This window comes from Elephantulus edwardii, unplaced genomic scaffold (assembly GCF_000299155.1).
Source record: "Elephantulus edwardii isolate Elephantulus edwardi_28Jun2011 unplaced genomic scaffold, EleEdw1.0 scaffold00036, whole genome shotgun sequence".
Classification (NCBI taxonomy): domain Eukaryota; kingdom Metazoa; phylum Chordata; class Mammalia; order Macroscelidea; family Macroscelididae; genus Elephantulus; species Elephantulus edwardii.
This window is the reverse complement of record NW_006399786.1, coordinates 7,671,007-7,686,214: the sequence shown is the minus strand read 5'-3', so window position 1 is coordinate 7,686,214 and position 15,208 is coordinate 7,671,007. Positions and strand designations below refer to the sequence as shown.

General features: G+C 37.1%; 1 protein-coding gene across 1 annotated transcript in view; it reads left to right on the top strand.

Annotated features, from left to right (window-relative positions):
* Positions 1-15,208, top strand: part of AKAP11 (A kinase (PRKA) anchor protein 11) — a 48,173-nt gene that overhangs the window by 11,497 nt on the left and 21,468 nt on the right. The window contains exons 3-6 of the mRNA XM_006884614.1: positions 4,095-4,142; positions 5,490-5,624; positions 6,975-7,239; positions 7,994-12,479. Coding sequence (XP_006884676.1) covers positions 4,095-4,142; positions 5,490-5,624; positions 6,975-7,239; positions 7,994-12,479 — 4,934 coding nt within the window. The remainder of the gene's footprint in view (positions 1-4,094; positions 4,143-5,489; positions 5,625-6,974; positions 7,240-7,993; positions 12,480-15,208) is intronic.

Below are 15,208 nucleotides of genomic sequence, written 5' to 3'. Positions count from 1 at the left end.
TGATGTCAGTTTAGAGATTAAGGTGCACCTAATCCAGGCCATGGTCTTCGCAGTTACTTGCTGTGCATCAGATAGCTGGACAGTGACTAAGGATGACAGAAAAAGAATCGATGCCTTTTAATTGTGGTGCTGGAGAAGAATCTTGAACATATCATGGACTGCCAGAAAAACAAATAGCTCTGTCTTGGAGAGGGTGAAACCAGTTTCTCCTTGGAGGCTAGGATTTTGAGACTCTGTCTCACTTACTTTGGGCATGTGGCCAGGAGAGACCAGTCCTTGGAGAATGACATCATGCTCAGAAGGGTGGAGGGTCAGTGCAGGAGAGGGAGACGCTGGGGGTTTGGGGGTTGGTGTATAAGATTAGTGAGACTGGCTCAGGACAGGGCAGAATTCAGAGCTGCTGTACATAGAGTTGCTCTGGGTCGCAGGTGACTTAACAGCGCACAACAAAAACATGGGCAGTATACTGAATGACCCAGAAGACATCAGAATAAATGAAGGGAATACACAGAATCACTGTACCAGAAAGAATTGATTGACACTGAAAAATTTCAGGAAGTACTGTATGAACAGGAGCCAATGGTAATGAAGGAGGAAGTAGAAGCTGCATTGAAAGCATTGGCAAAAAATAAGGCCCCAGGAGTCGATGGGATACCAATTGACTTGTTTCAGTTGACAGATGCAACCTTGGATGCCTTCCCCAGTCTGTGCGAGGAAATTTGGAGGATGGCTGCCTGGCTAGTGGTTTGGAAGAGGTCCTTATATTTTCCCATTCCCAAGAAAGGTGATCCAACTGAATGTGGACACTATTGAACAATATCTTTAATACCAAATGCAAGTAAAATACTTCTGAAGATCATTAAAAAACAGCTAAAAGAGTACATAGATAGGGAACTGCCAGACGTTCAAGCAGGATTTTAGAAGAGGCCATGGCACCAGGGACATCATTGCTGATGTCAGATGGATCCTGGCTGAAAGTAAGGAATACCAGAAGAATGTCTATTTGTGCTCTATTGATTATGCAAAGGCACTTCACTGTGTTGTGGTTGACATTGAGAAAAATGGGAATCCCAGAGCACTTAATTGTGTTAGTGCAGAACCTATACCTGGACCAAGAGACTATTATGCAAACAGAGCTGGAGAACACTGCAAGGTTTAAAAGTACGAAGGGAGTGCATCAGGGTTGTGTCCTCTCTGCAAACCTGTGGGTTGTGTCCTCTCTGCAAACCTGTTCAGTCTGTATGCTGAGCAAATTATCTGAGAAGCTGGACTCTATGAAGAGGCGTGTGGCATCACGATTGGAGAGAAACTCACTAATAACTGCATTATGCAGGTGACACAACCTTGCTTGCTTAACGTTAGGAAGACTTGGAAGCACTTGTTGCAGAAGATCAAGGAAATCAAGGAAGACAGCTTTTGATATGGATTGCATCTCAATATTAAGAAAACAAAAATTTTTACTGCAGGACCAATAGATAACATCATGATGGAGAGGAGATTGAATCTGTCAATAGCTTCATCTTGCTTAGATCCATAATTAACACTTTTGATACCAGCACTCAGGAAATAAGGAGATGCATTGCACTGGAAAAATCTGAAGTTAGGAACATCTCTAAATTATTGAGGAGTAATGATATTAGTTAGAGGACTAAGCTACATCTAATTCAGACCATAGTCTTCAGTTACTTGCTGTGCATCTAAGACATGGACTATGAATAAGGATGACTGAAAAAGAGTTGATGCCTATGGTGTTGGAGTAGAGATGGCCAAAATAACCAGACAGCCATGTTTTGGAGAGGGTACAGCCAGAGTGCTCTTTGGAGGCAAGAATGAATGATGAGTCTTTGCCTCACATCCTTTGGGCATGTTGCTAGGAGGGAATATTCCCTGGAGAAGGACATGATGCTGGGAATGGTGGAGAGTTGGCGAAGGAGAGGAAGACCCTCAACCAGGTGGATTGACATGGTGACTGCTGCAATGGGCTCTTGTGTGTAGAAAGTGAGGATGGAGCAGGACAGGACTGGGTTCAGATCTTTTGTTCATAGCTTCTCTATGAGTTGTGCTTGACTCATTGACACTTAACAATAACAGCTTTGTCATATTTATGTTACAAAATAAAAGACAAGGTATCAACTTGCTCTAGTTCAACACTAATGACTTAAGTTTTTGAAATGAAAAATTTTATAAAGAAATCTCAAGTGTTCTTAGTTTTGTGAATGATTTCCTTATGTTCTATAAGAAATTATGTCTGACATTGTTGTCTGGAGAGAAACACACTCATAATATTCTTTGACCTGAGCCTTTTCTCTTGGGTCTGCTACTCTAGGCCTTACTGTTACTTTCTTCATTTGCCCTTTTTAATTTATTTTAGTGAAGCAAAATCACTTTGACTGTTCTCAGTTTTTCCCTGGGTCAGTCTCCTGTGTCCTTCCCCTAGTTTTCTAGCCCACATCTCATACTTCTTACATAATGTCTTTCGGAGCACACGTTCCCTAGGCAGGCCTTTCTTGATGGATGGAAAATGTAAAACTCTTCTGACATTTTCAAAGCCCCACAACTTACTTATATATGTGTGTGTATACATAACAGACACACACACACACACACACACACACACACACACACACACAGAGACAGACACAGAGTAAAAACAAACTTGTAAAAAAGTACAAGAGATTTCTGTTCTCTTTAGGATAAAAAAGTATCTTTTGAAAGAAAGAAGGAAGTGAAAATAGTATTATGTACTAGACACTTTCTTCCACATTAACCAAGTCTTGCCACTGTGAGAGGGAGAAATGTGTTCCTTGAGTTTTATACATGAAAAGGTTAAATAATTCCTAGATGTAAGGAAATGAAAACATTTATTCTGTGAAATAATATTAAAAATAACAATTGTGCAGAATAAAGATCCCAGAGTAATTTTGCAATTCTAATTTGCTTCTGAATCAAAAGGAACAACCACCAAAGTATATTTTGTGTTGCTTTTTAAATGTATATTTTTTCATAAAGGGGAAGGAAGCAAAAAAAATTATGGTATTTATTTAGTAAACAGTTTATTATTCCATCTTCAGATGGAAAAAAATTTCTTCCTGTGATGCAGAAGTATAAAAAGAGCCTTGATGGGTAAAGAGCTGCACTGTCAACTCAGAAGCAAGTGTTTTGAATCCACTAACTGCTTCAAGAGAGTAAGATAGGTAGTCTTCCTCTGTGCTGTGTACAGCTTCTGCAGTTCTGCTGGGAGGGTCATCTTGAGTTCGTTTTAACTCCATGGCACATAACAATAGCAGAAACCCCATCATTCAGAGGTGCTTCCCTGCTTATGGTTTGGGGTATTACTTTCCAGGATCATTTATCATGTATGTGTGTGTGTGTGTGTATTTTTTTTTTTTTAATGAAATGAATGCATTTTCCGTGACTTACCCTTTTTGCTTAATGATATTTTGGCATGCCTTTAGGTACTTTTTGAAAATTTATTTTATAGAAGCACAGCAGAATAATGCTTCAGAATAATGTATAAGCATTGAAGGAAATAAATGATGAGTCAGTGAAGAGGTAGTCTTGAGGGTCTCTCTAAGGAGGGGACATTCTAAGAATGAGGAAAAGTTAGGCCGGTAAGAATCCAAGAAAGATTACGATTTTGGGGAAGTATCAGACATGTTCCAGACCCCAAAAAGGAGGCCGGAGGGCTGGTTCTGAAGGCTCCAGCTACCCTAGAGCTTTGGGGTATCATTTAGGACTTTTCTGTGAGATCTTGTGGGGGAAGTGTCATGACAGTTAATACAGATCATGTGGGAAGGAATGGGAGTAGTGCAAGTGAGACGTGCAGGGAGAGGTGTAGGTGTATGTAAAAATGTGTTAGAGGTAGAATTGATTGAACTTCTACTGGAGTATTTGTGGAGGTATCTCATGAACTTCATTATGGCGCCAAGTCTTTGATGAAAAGCCTTTTTGATCATCTTTGAAAAAATTACGATCCAGTTCAAGATGACCACCATTTTTATACTTTATCTGCTCTATCCTACTTTTTCAGTGCTGTAAAGAAAATATAAGAAAACCATAAAAGCTCATAATAATAGTTTTTATTTTTTATTTAGATTACATTTCTAGGTTTTAATGAAGAAACAGATGCTGCTCATATACAGGTAAGATCAATTTCTTGAATTGAAAATTGATGAAATTTTGAGGTTGAAAAATTTTCTTTGGTAGTCTGAAATTTACTCCTAACTCTTCTCGTATTTTTCCTGTTAGAAGTTAAAAGTCATATCTCAGGTCACCTTTTGAGTGTAGCCTTTTTATCTGAGGATTCTTGTTACGGAAAGCAGCTTTATTTTAGAAGACCGCAAAAGTCACTTATCTGGAAAGGCTGCAGACCACAGGCTGACTTAATCTCCACTCTCTTTATAATACAGAGTGTGAGGCTTGCTTTTTAATTTTTTATTTTTTTAAATTTAGATGGTGTCTAGAATTTGGCTTCAACAAGAAGCAGTCTTTCATTTCCTAATTGATGTAGATTTGAATTTAAAAGACAGTTTATTAAAAGTAATGATTAGCCAATACAAACATTTCAGCCGGTTTGATTTCATCAGGTGTTTACTGAGGAGATGGTATTTGAGATTAAGAGTCATGAAGGAAAGTTAGCAGTTATGCAAAGAGTGGTTGCTTGAAGCTTGTGTGCATGTGGAGGCAGACTGTTTCTTTCCCCCCTGAGCTGCTGCTGCTCATAGAATTTGTCATTGCCATGTGCATCTTTTTGACAGTAAAGCATATTCTAATAGAGAAATAACACCATTCAGTTCTCTCTGAATAATAGATTATTGTTAAAATTGTGATTGTGCTGCTGTTTGAAGAAAATAGTTTGGATGAAAGGCTTATACTCATAAAACCATAAGGCTGGGAAGAGAAGAGCTCCAGACTATTTCTCTAATACTTTAAATGCCATTGATGTAACCATATGAAACGAAATATAGTAACCATATAAAATGAAACATAGTGTAGGAGAAGTCAAGAATTTAACTTTTTTTTAAACTTTGTAATATACTTAATGTAGAAGGGAAAACAAAAAGAGAAAACTATTCCCTTTACACATTTTCTTGAAATTTTTATTTACAATCTTAAGAGGAATGGCAGAAAAATGGATTTGTGTTTTACAAACTGGAAACTTAAGCTCTGAAAGTATATGTTGCAACGAAGACTACATGAAAAATTCCAGAATCTAACCTAAGAACTGCTTCTTGACATATGTTGACCATTTTTGTTAAATGCCTAATTATCATAGAACACAGTACCATATAGAATTTTTAAGTAGCTTGACATATCCAGATTGAAGAGAATAGGAATAGCCAGTATTAGAATATTAATTTTTCCTTAGTTTATGTTCTTTGAAATTGATTACCTGAGGATAAGTTTGTATTAACTATAATAACTCATAAAATGTATTAATCTTTTGACTTATGAGCACATTATTTATATAATCTATTATTTTAATTTAGGATTTAGCTGCAGTTTCTTTGGCACTTCCAGATGTTCTGAATTCACTTCACTTCTGCAGTTTAAATGAAAATGAAATTATTTGTATGAAGGATATTAAAAAATCATCAGAAGCAAACAGTAATCCTATAAATCAGGTAATTTTTGAAGGTCATTTCTAATGAGTTATCTTTCTAGGACAGATTTTAGAATAACATTTGTTCCAATGTATGTAATTGCTTGATGAAGTTTCTTCCTAAAAAATGTTTTCTCAACAAAATATAAAAATTCTCTCATGAGACATAGAAATTATTGAAGGATAATTAACAACTTTCTTTATAGGAAATAAATTCTTTCTCTGTATGAGTTCCACAAATTGAATGCAATACGTATTTTTTTCTCAAGAAATTAATTTTCTGAATTTGTTGAATTTATGGTTTTTTAATAAGCTACGGAGACTTCCTTTTTATAGCCATTTTGCATTTGTGAAAATACTTTGTTCGGAAAGAACTTAACTTTCTGATTAAGAAAACGTATTATGTCATCATCTGATGTTCCATTACTTTAGAATTGGTTATTTAGAACATTCAGCTTTAATTTATATACGAGGTATGTTTAAGTTAATAACACATTTAAAAAAAAATCTTCCAGTTTTAGAAGATAAAGTATTTATCGTTTACTCTTGGGTCCAAAATTAGAATCACATATTCTAGGTGTATAAGCCAGTTCTGTTCATTATGCAATCTACAGCTAGAGGTAGAAGTGCTTACCTCATTCATTTATTACCATTGCTTATTTGTTAGCATTTAAGGCATGATTAGCTATTAAAAATGGCTTCTAGGTTTTTTGAAATGAAATAATTACATATTAACATTTGTAATTGTGAAGATAATATATGTAGGGGAAACACTTGTTGACTTATACTTTTAAAGCTTTATTAAACATTAACTTGTAGGAAATTTTATTATAAAATGGACTAGGAAGTTGTGCTATAAGTTAGGGAAATTTAGGTAAAAGGGAAGACAGTTCCTTTATTATAGGAAAGAAGGTGGCATCATGCTGAAAACTAAAGGAACACGGGGTCTAAAAGTAAATGTAACCTCGTTCCTGCACCCATGCAGTGTGAGTCAAACTGTTGACAGGTTAATGGGTAAGAAAAATCACAGGGCTGTACAATTATTTAGGAAAACATCACTGTTATGGAAATGGGATAGAACGTAAGTTCTGATCTTATTTTAAGGAACTAGGATAGGTAGAATATACATGGGCTATAGAAAGATAGGAGAAAATGAGATTGGGATGTGAGAGATGATGAGAAGAGTTAAAGAAAAGAAGCCCAGGAGGCTTTTTGATGCATGGATTTATTACGTTTTTCTAAGATTGTTTTATTTCTAAGCTTTACTTCTTGATAATATTTCATATTTAAACTTCTTGATAATATTTCATATTTCAAATTTGAAATATTTCATATTTCAAATTGTTTTTTGTCATCTGTCATCTTTCCCAAGAGTCATCATTCTGGAATGCTGTGCGTCATGAGAGTGTCACCTGCATTGCCGAGACTCAGGATTGATTTTATATTTAGTCTGCTAAGTAAATATGCTACCGGTATCCGTTATACCCTGGAAACATGCTTGCGCCAGAAGGGCCAACTTGAGACCACTCATGAAGATGATGATGATACTAACCAGTCAGTGTCTTCTATAGAGGATGACTTTGTCACTGCCTTTGAACACTTAGAGGAAGAAGAGACTTCGAAGCCATATAATGATGGTTAGTCTTTTACCAGATTGTTTCATGAAGTAGTGGATGAAAGGGAGCTCTAGTGGCCTAGTGGCAAGAAATTGTGCTGCAGTGCTGAAGGCACATGGTTTGAGTCCACAGCACAGCTGCATGAGAGAAAGATGGTTAATCTCCTCCCGGGTGATTAACTGCCTCAGAAAACCCACTGAAGGGTTGGTTAAGGGTTTTTCTGACTCGGGAGCACATATCACCACCACCGATGAATGAAAGTTCCTTTTAGAAAATTTAAACCACACTTATTCAGTTGAAATTTGATCCATTAATTTCAACATTTTTTCTATGATTGCCTGAGGAATTGTTTTGGGGTAATCTTTACAGTTGTCTGTTGTGTTTTTTGTTTTTTTTTAAATTTATTTTTTGTTTCTTAGGTATTGCTATCTGAGCATTGTTTCCTACATTATCCTAAGTGTCTAGAACATGACTAGGTTTACATTTCAGAAGAATTAGCTGAAAGAAGTTACATATTATTGTGTCCAACACATGGGATGACATGGTAGGCATGCTAATACACTAAATATCCCTTGATGTTGGGGAAAATGAAGTTATTTTAGTAAAAGGTGTATTTACTTCTAAATGTGATGTGAGATCAGTCTGTTAACACGGCATAATTTAGGAGAAACTCATGCTGTAATTTCTCATGCTTCCAAAGTCACTGTATTAAGTTAATTTATAAAAAAGAGTCCTGTTGGCCCGTAATTTTAAGTTTGTCTCTCGTTTCCTACAGGAGTAACCACTTCTGCACTTCGGAGCCAGTGTGATGCTACTTCCCAGACTCCTCCTGGTCATCATTTAGAAACCCATGATTTCAAGTTTCTGGTTAGCTCTGGGCAGAAGAAGTTGTTGGCTAAACCGTCAACTTCCTTAATAAACATTCTGGGACCCAAAGAATTACCTTCTGTGAAAACTTCTGTCACAACTTCGATTTCTGAGCCTTGGATCCAGCGGAGTTTCTATAGGTCACCTAAAGTTTCAGTTAAAGCTAGTGAGGTACAGAAAGTGTTTTCTTCTTCTCCTGCATACTCTTCTGAATCAGAATGTTCCAGTCCAAGTCCTGTTATTTTCTTGGATGAAGAAGGATATCAAAAAAGCCTGAAAGCAAAACTTGAGCTGCCTAAAATCCCAATAACAAAAGATAACATAGAGGATTCAGACTCAGAAGTGAGTGAGTTTTTTGATAGTTTTGATCAGTTCGATGAACTAGAACAAACTTCAGAAACTTGTCTATTAATGAAAGACCCTGCCATAGAAAAGCTATCAAAAAAGAAAGGGTCCAAGCATGAGAAGTCTTGTTCTGTATCCACTACCATGAATCCTCAGAAGTTCAAGTTTGATCGTCCAGCTCTCCCAGCTAATGTTCGAAAACCAACTCCACGGAAGCCCGAGTCCCCATACAGTAATTTGCGTGACACTCCAGATTCTCCTCGCCCAGTGCAGGCATCTGGGGAAGACAGTGGCTTGTTCAGCCCCATTCGATCCTCTGCTTTCAGTCCTCTGGGGAGCTGTACTCCTGCTGACTGTTTTTGCCAAACTCACACTGGTGACGATAGGGTTCAAGAGAGTCATAATTCTGTTGATTACATTTATGAGGATTATGCACATAGTGTTTCATGTAAAGTACTCAGCTCAGTTCTCCACACCCAACATCCTTATGTACTATCAAAAGTTGATAGTGGCAAAAATGGAGAAAACAAACCTGTAGCCCTTAAGCTTGATCAAAATAATAAATCTAAAAATAAATCCTTGATGATTAAAGATAGCATTCAGAAATTTGCAGCAGATCTTGTGGAAAAAAGTTTTGGCAGTGCATTTAAAGATTTACAGAAGGGAGTCTCTTCATGCACCAATGCCTTGTGCCATTTAGCCATCAAATTGACATCATCTGTTTTTCAGATAGCATTTAATGAATTGAGACGCCAGCGTGCATTTTCCCTCAAAGAGCGTGCCATCTGTGGCCTGGCTAATTTTTTGGTGAGTGACGCTTTGTCAAATGCTTTAAAAGATTTGCAGTATGTAAAGAAGCAGATATTTACAAACACAGTTGCTAAGTTTGCTACAGATCTTGCTGAAGAGCTGGTTTTTGAAGGAGTCATGGAAGTGTGCCAGTTTTCATATCCTCCCACGCCTGCATTTTCCCAGTGTTGGTCGTTTGACTATGAAGACAAAGTAGTGAAGTCATATGCAAAAGACTTGTCTGAATCTGTAATACAGGAAGCTTTCATTGAATTATCCCAAGTTGATGTAACTTTTACAACAAAAGCAGCAGTTAGTGTGTCTACAGATAACATAAAGTATGTGAGTGCAGAAAATATAGTGCCATCAACCCAGACCTTTACCTTTTCTCCTACTTTTAACAATCAAGCTATTATGACAGCAAAACCAGTTCAGGATTATAAAAAAGAGTACACTGTGCAACAGGCCTTGTTTTGTACCTCTGGAATTGTTACTTCTGTACCATTGCCTTTGGCAGGAAGTGCCCTTCTTCCATATCATATTCCACTTAATATTTATGAGACAAAGTCTCCTCTGTCAACTGATGATGATAATTTAAATAGTGATTCTACCCAAGCTTGTATTACGACAAAAAGCAAAGAAGAGGAAGTAGCCTGTCTCGGAAATATTTGTTTACCTTCAGATTCAAAACACAATCTGAGTAACCAGAATGAATTGAAACCAACTCCTGATGATACTGAAATGCCAAATTCTTCAAAATTAACTTGTGATCCTGCAATAATTAGCAGCTTCTCTGCAGCGATGGTACACACCATAGTAAATGAAACATTAGAGTCTATGACATCATTCAAAGTTACAAAAACACTTGATGAGCACACCAGTTATTTAACTAAAACAGTTGAAGGGAATATCCTTCCTTTCCACTATGATCAAGCAGCCCTGCAACAGAATGATACTGTGTCTAAGGACATGTTTGCTGACCAATTATCTAAATCTATTATTAAGCATTCCATAGACAAAAGCAAGTCAGTGATTGTAAATATAGATAAAAATGTGAACAAAGGAGCCTTGACTATTCCTGGAGAAGAGTCACAGTTGAGCTTGGAAAAATTCTCCAAATTTCTTGACACTCAAGATCATTATTTGAATTTGGCAGGAAAGGATTGTGCTCCAGAAATTAAGAGTTCCACAGCTCATGGACTTTCTTCAGAGATGCAAGTCCCAGGTCCAGTGATGCCAGTTCAAAAGTCAGACTTGAAGGAACTTGCCAGGGAGAAACCAGAGAAGACACATGGTTTAAATAACACTGCACTTGAGCCTTTGTCTTTTGGGCAAGAAAGCCCCTTTCCTCATTCACATGTTTTCACATCTACAGTGCTTACTTGTGTAGAGGGCTTACATGTGGAAGATAAACAGAAAGCCAGGGATGGCACTCTTATACCTGGAACCCCCCCGTCAACTCCTTTAGTACCATCCCAAGCTAGTTCTGAGTGGGATATCAAAAAGTTAAGTAAAAAGCTCAAGGGAGAATTAGCGAAGGAGTTTGCACCTGCTACGCCACCTTCTACACCTCACAACCCAGCCATTGGTAGTTTGTCTGAAAATGAACAAAATACTATAGAAAAAGAGGAGTTTATGTTGAAGCTCATGAGATCTCTCTCAGAAGAAGTTGAAAGTAGTGAGGGTGAGGAACACTCAGAAGTCGACGGGAAGTTGGAGTCCTTGGGGAAGAGAGTTCAGTTTGCAGAAGCGTTAGCTACACACGTCATTTCTCTTGCAACGGAAATGGCAGCTTCTCGTTTAGATAACAAAGTGATTCAAGAACCCAACTTTAAAAGCTCACACTTAAACATGCAAAGTCAAGGAAGTGTATCACCTACTTTTTTAAATTGCTCAAATAAAAATTTACAGGCATTATGGGATTTTGCAGGTGATATGGCAGCAGAGGTAATTATAGACGCTGAGAAAATAGCAAAAGTGAAAAGTGTGCTTTCTCAAAGGAGGAGAAGCAGTTGCTATGCTGATGGCATCAGCGTCAAAAGAAGTGACGGACCTGGTAGATCAGATGAGAAGTTTGACAAAGAGGCATATCCAAGAGAACTGGATCCATATACTCTCTCTCTGCCACCCAGTATGTCAGGTCTGACCTGTAAATATCCCAGCTGTGAAAGTGTGACAGATGAATACGCAGGTCACATTATCCAAATCCTAAAACAAGAAGGTGGTAATAATGAGTTAATAATGGATCAGTATGCCAACAGACTTGTGTATAGATCTGTGAAATCAGGATTACAAGAAGCTGCCAGGACAGCCAAAACCAAGAGCAACTCACAAATGTTCTTTGTGCAAGGCTCACCAGAGAAAACCAAGAACGAGTCAATGTTTTTAAAGAAAGAACACCAGCAGGAAGCAAATAAAAAGAGACAAAGTAGGGAGAAGGGAAGCTACCTTTGTAAAAATCAAAGTTGTGAAAGGACACAGGATACATACAGAAATGAATACTCTGAACTATATAATTTTTCAGCCTCTCTTGCTCACAGCATAACAAGAGATGTTGAAAAAGAGGTAACGTCTGCAGTTGGCTTGCCAAAATCCTTAACAGATTCTTGCCTTTATGACAAATCTGGATGTGATGAAGATCCCAGTTCTCACATTGAAGCAGAATTCACTAAGCCTTTTCAGCCTTCCTCGCAAAATCACAGATTTCATCACAGTATTGGCAGCTTAAATGAATATGGTTGTGGAGAGAGTGTTCAAACTGTAGAACAGTATGCAAAAAAGATAGTGGATGACACTTTGAACCTCACTTTAGAGCCTGCAGTTTTCAAAGTGTCTGAGACCACGAAATCAGCAGATCGGAGTACTTACGCCGAAAAGTTGTCACCTCTTATCAGTCAAGCTTGCAGATACTGTAACCCCAGAGAACTTCATGATTGTACTGGATGCTCATCTCAGCACTTCCTCAGAGAGGATGCAGTTGCTTGTAATAAGCTAGCTTCTAATTCAAAATTAAGTAACATCTGCCAGAAATCTAGAATTTTTCATCTTGATGTCCCCCAAATTCATATCAGTTTGGATAATAAGACAGTTCTTGCTGAGAAGATTGTTGCTGAAGCTATTGAAAATGCAGAGAGAGAGCTGAGCAATACCAGTTTGGCAGCTGATAGTGGAATTGGACAAGATGGCATTAGCTTTGCTGACAGTCTTACCACGGACGTAATGATGTCAGCAATGATGAATGTTGAACAAGCTATTGGCAGGTGAGTTTCACATTCCTTATCACTTGATCACATGTTTTCAGAAAGGTACCCTAAGTTAACCCTAAGGTAATGAACCTTTTCTTTACATTTGTATATTGTTTTGTATCCTGCATAGGGTTTTTATATACAGTTGTCTTTGCTGCTGCAGGAGCCTTTTGAGGAAAAGTTTTACCCCTTTATAGAGCTGGGAAGTGAGGCTCAGAGAAAAAGAAACATTTTGCCCAAGTTGACACAGCTGTGATAATAGGTGAAATTGAATAAGAGAAGCAGCTGTAGAATTTTCTACCTCAAGTACCAAGGTGATTTTATTATTCGTTGCCATCTAGTTGATTCTGACTAAAGGCAATCTTATGTGCCCAAAGTCAGTTTCCTCCTCAGGGTGGATTTTTCTATATCTGTGAGATTTTGTTATGGATTCCACTGAATCTGTACAGTACTTTGGGTAATATTGTTCTCTTAACGGTATTCAGTCTTCCAGTCTATAACAGAGAATGGCTTTCATTTATATAGGTTTATGTATACTATCAGTTCTTTTCAGTAATTTTAAAAAACTTGTTACTGGCTTGTATATAATCACTCATTTATATCATGTTTTTTATATATACTTTGTGTTTTATAAAATAATTCTTATACATTGTGTTTCATTCATGTGCTGTGTGTTTTATATAGTCATTCATATGCAGGCATTACATATTTATATTATATAATAATATTTTATAGTATTTATATAATTACTATTGCCCTATGCCTATTATTTCATCTTTTCGAGCCCCCATTGACTGTTTCCCAATCCTTCACCTCCCTCCACCCCCCATTCTCTTCTATACCTGTAATTTTTCTCCCTTCACATTTTTCTGCCCCACCTTCTCCCCCTTTTTCCGCCTTTGAACATTTGTACGTAACTTGCTCAATTATTCTGCTGGTATCACATTAGTGACATTGTGCAATATTTGTCCTTCTGTCACTGAGAGAATTTACTCAGCAAAATGCTCTCTAGTCTGCCCTGAGTTACATAGTATTTTGTCAAGTTATTGTTCCTTAGTGCTCCATAGTTTTCCATTGTATGAATATACCGCAACTTCTCAATTCATTCATTTATTGATAGGCATTTGGGCGGTTTCCATTATTTTGCTACTGTAAATAATGCAGTTGTAAACATAGGGTATATATCTCCATTTGTGTTCAGTGGTTTCCTTGGGATATATTAGCTCTGGAATAGCTGGGTCATGTGAGATTTCTGTGTCCAAATTTTTGAGGAAAGGTCAAACTGCCTCCATAGTGGTTGTACAATTTTACAATCCCACTGGCAGTGCAGAAGAGTTTGTTTCTTCACATCCTCTCCAGCATTTGTCATTTATTGTTTGTTTGTTTGTTTTAGCATAACTCTTATTACACTTTTATTAGATACTTAACAGGATATATGTTTCTAGCACAGTATTGAGTTCAGTAAATAGCACCTATTAGAATGATCTGAACTTTCTGTGAATTTTATTTGATGTGATAATTAAAACCAAGATCTTTGAAGTCAGTCAGAATCTGTTTTCCAGCTCTTCAGTATATGTGCTTTGGTATTTTATTCTTTTAGTTCTTTATTTGTAAAATGGATTAAGAGATATACCTGTTTATTGACACTTATTATGAAGATTGTTAGTGTAGTTATTTGAACACATTTTGTTATATCTATTGTTTCTTTTCTTTTTTAAAAATTCATTTTAATGAAAGTCTACAGAGACTTTAGATTTCCATTAATTCATTGTTGCACTTTCCTTGCTGCCCACCCCTCCTCCCCAGTTCGCTTTTCTCTTTGAAAAGAAATAAAAAAAATTCTTTAATTGTTAGAAAATTCCCCACGCCCCACTCCCTGTCCATTCCACTATGCAGCTTTCATTCTGGACACTTGTCATGACAGTAATACCTAATCACATATTCCTCCTAAACAGTTCTCTCCCTCCTCTGTCTCAATGCAGTATACATTATTTATCCCCTCTTAGCTTCTCCCCAACCCTGATGTTAGTCCCACTTTACAGCAATGGTGCTATGCAATATTTGTCCTTTTGTGACTGAAATGTTTCACTCAGCATAAGGTCCTTGGGGTCACCCATTTTGTATAATATTTCATGAGTTCCTTGTTTTTCAATGCAGCACAGTATTCCATTGTGTGAATATACCACAGCTTCTTTATCATTCGTTTGTTGATGTGCACTTGGATTGTTTCCAACTTTTTGCTGTTGTGAACAAAGGAGCAATAAACATGGATGTGCATATATCTGCCTGGGTGGCAGTTACGGTTTCTTTAGGGTATATTCTCAGTAGTGGAATTGCTGGATCAAATGGTATTTCTATTTCCAACTTTTGGAAAAAGCACTATGCTGGCTTCCATAGTGGTTGCACCATTTTACACTCCCACCAACAGTGAATAAGGGTTCCAGTTTCTCCGTAACCTCACCAGCATTTGTTGTTTGCTGCTCTGTTAGATTTTGCTATTCTTACTGGGGCGAGATGATATCTTATAGTTGTTTTGATTTGCATCTCTCTTAAAGCTAGGCATTTTGAACATTTCTTTTTGTGTTTGTTCACCATCTGAATTTCTTCTTTGATGAAGTGTCTATTCATACCCTGTGTCCATTTTTCAATTGGGTTTTTTACCATTATCTTGTTGTGGTGCTCAAGTATTTTATAAATTCTAGATATAAGTCCCTTACTAGACATGTCATTACCAAGTATTTTTT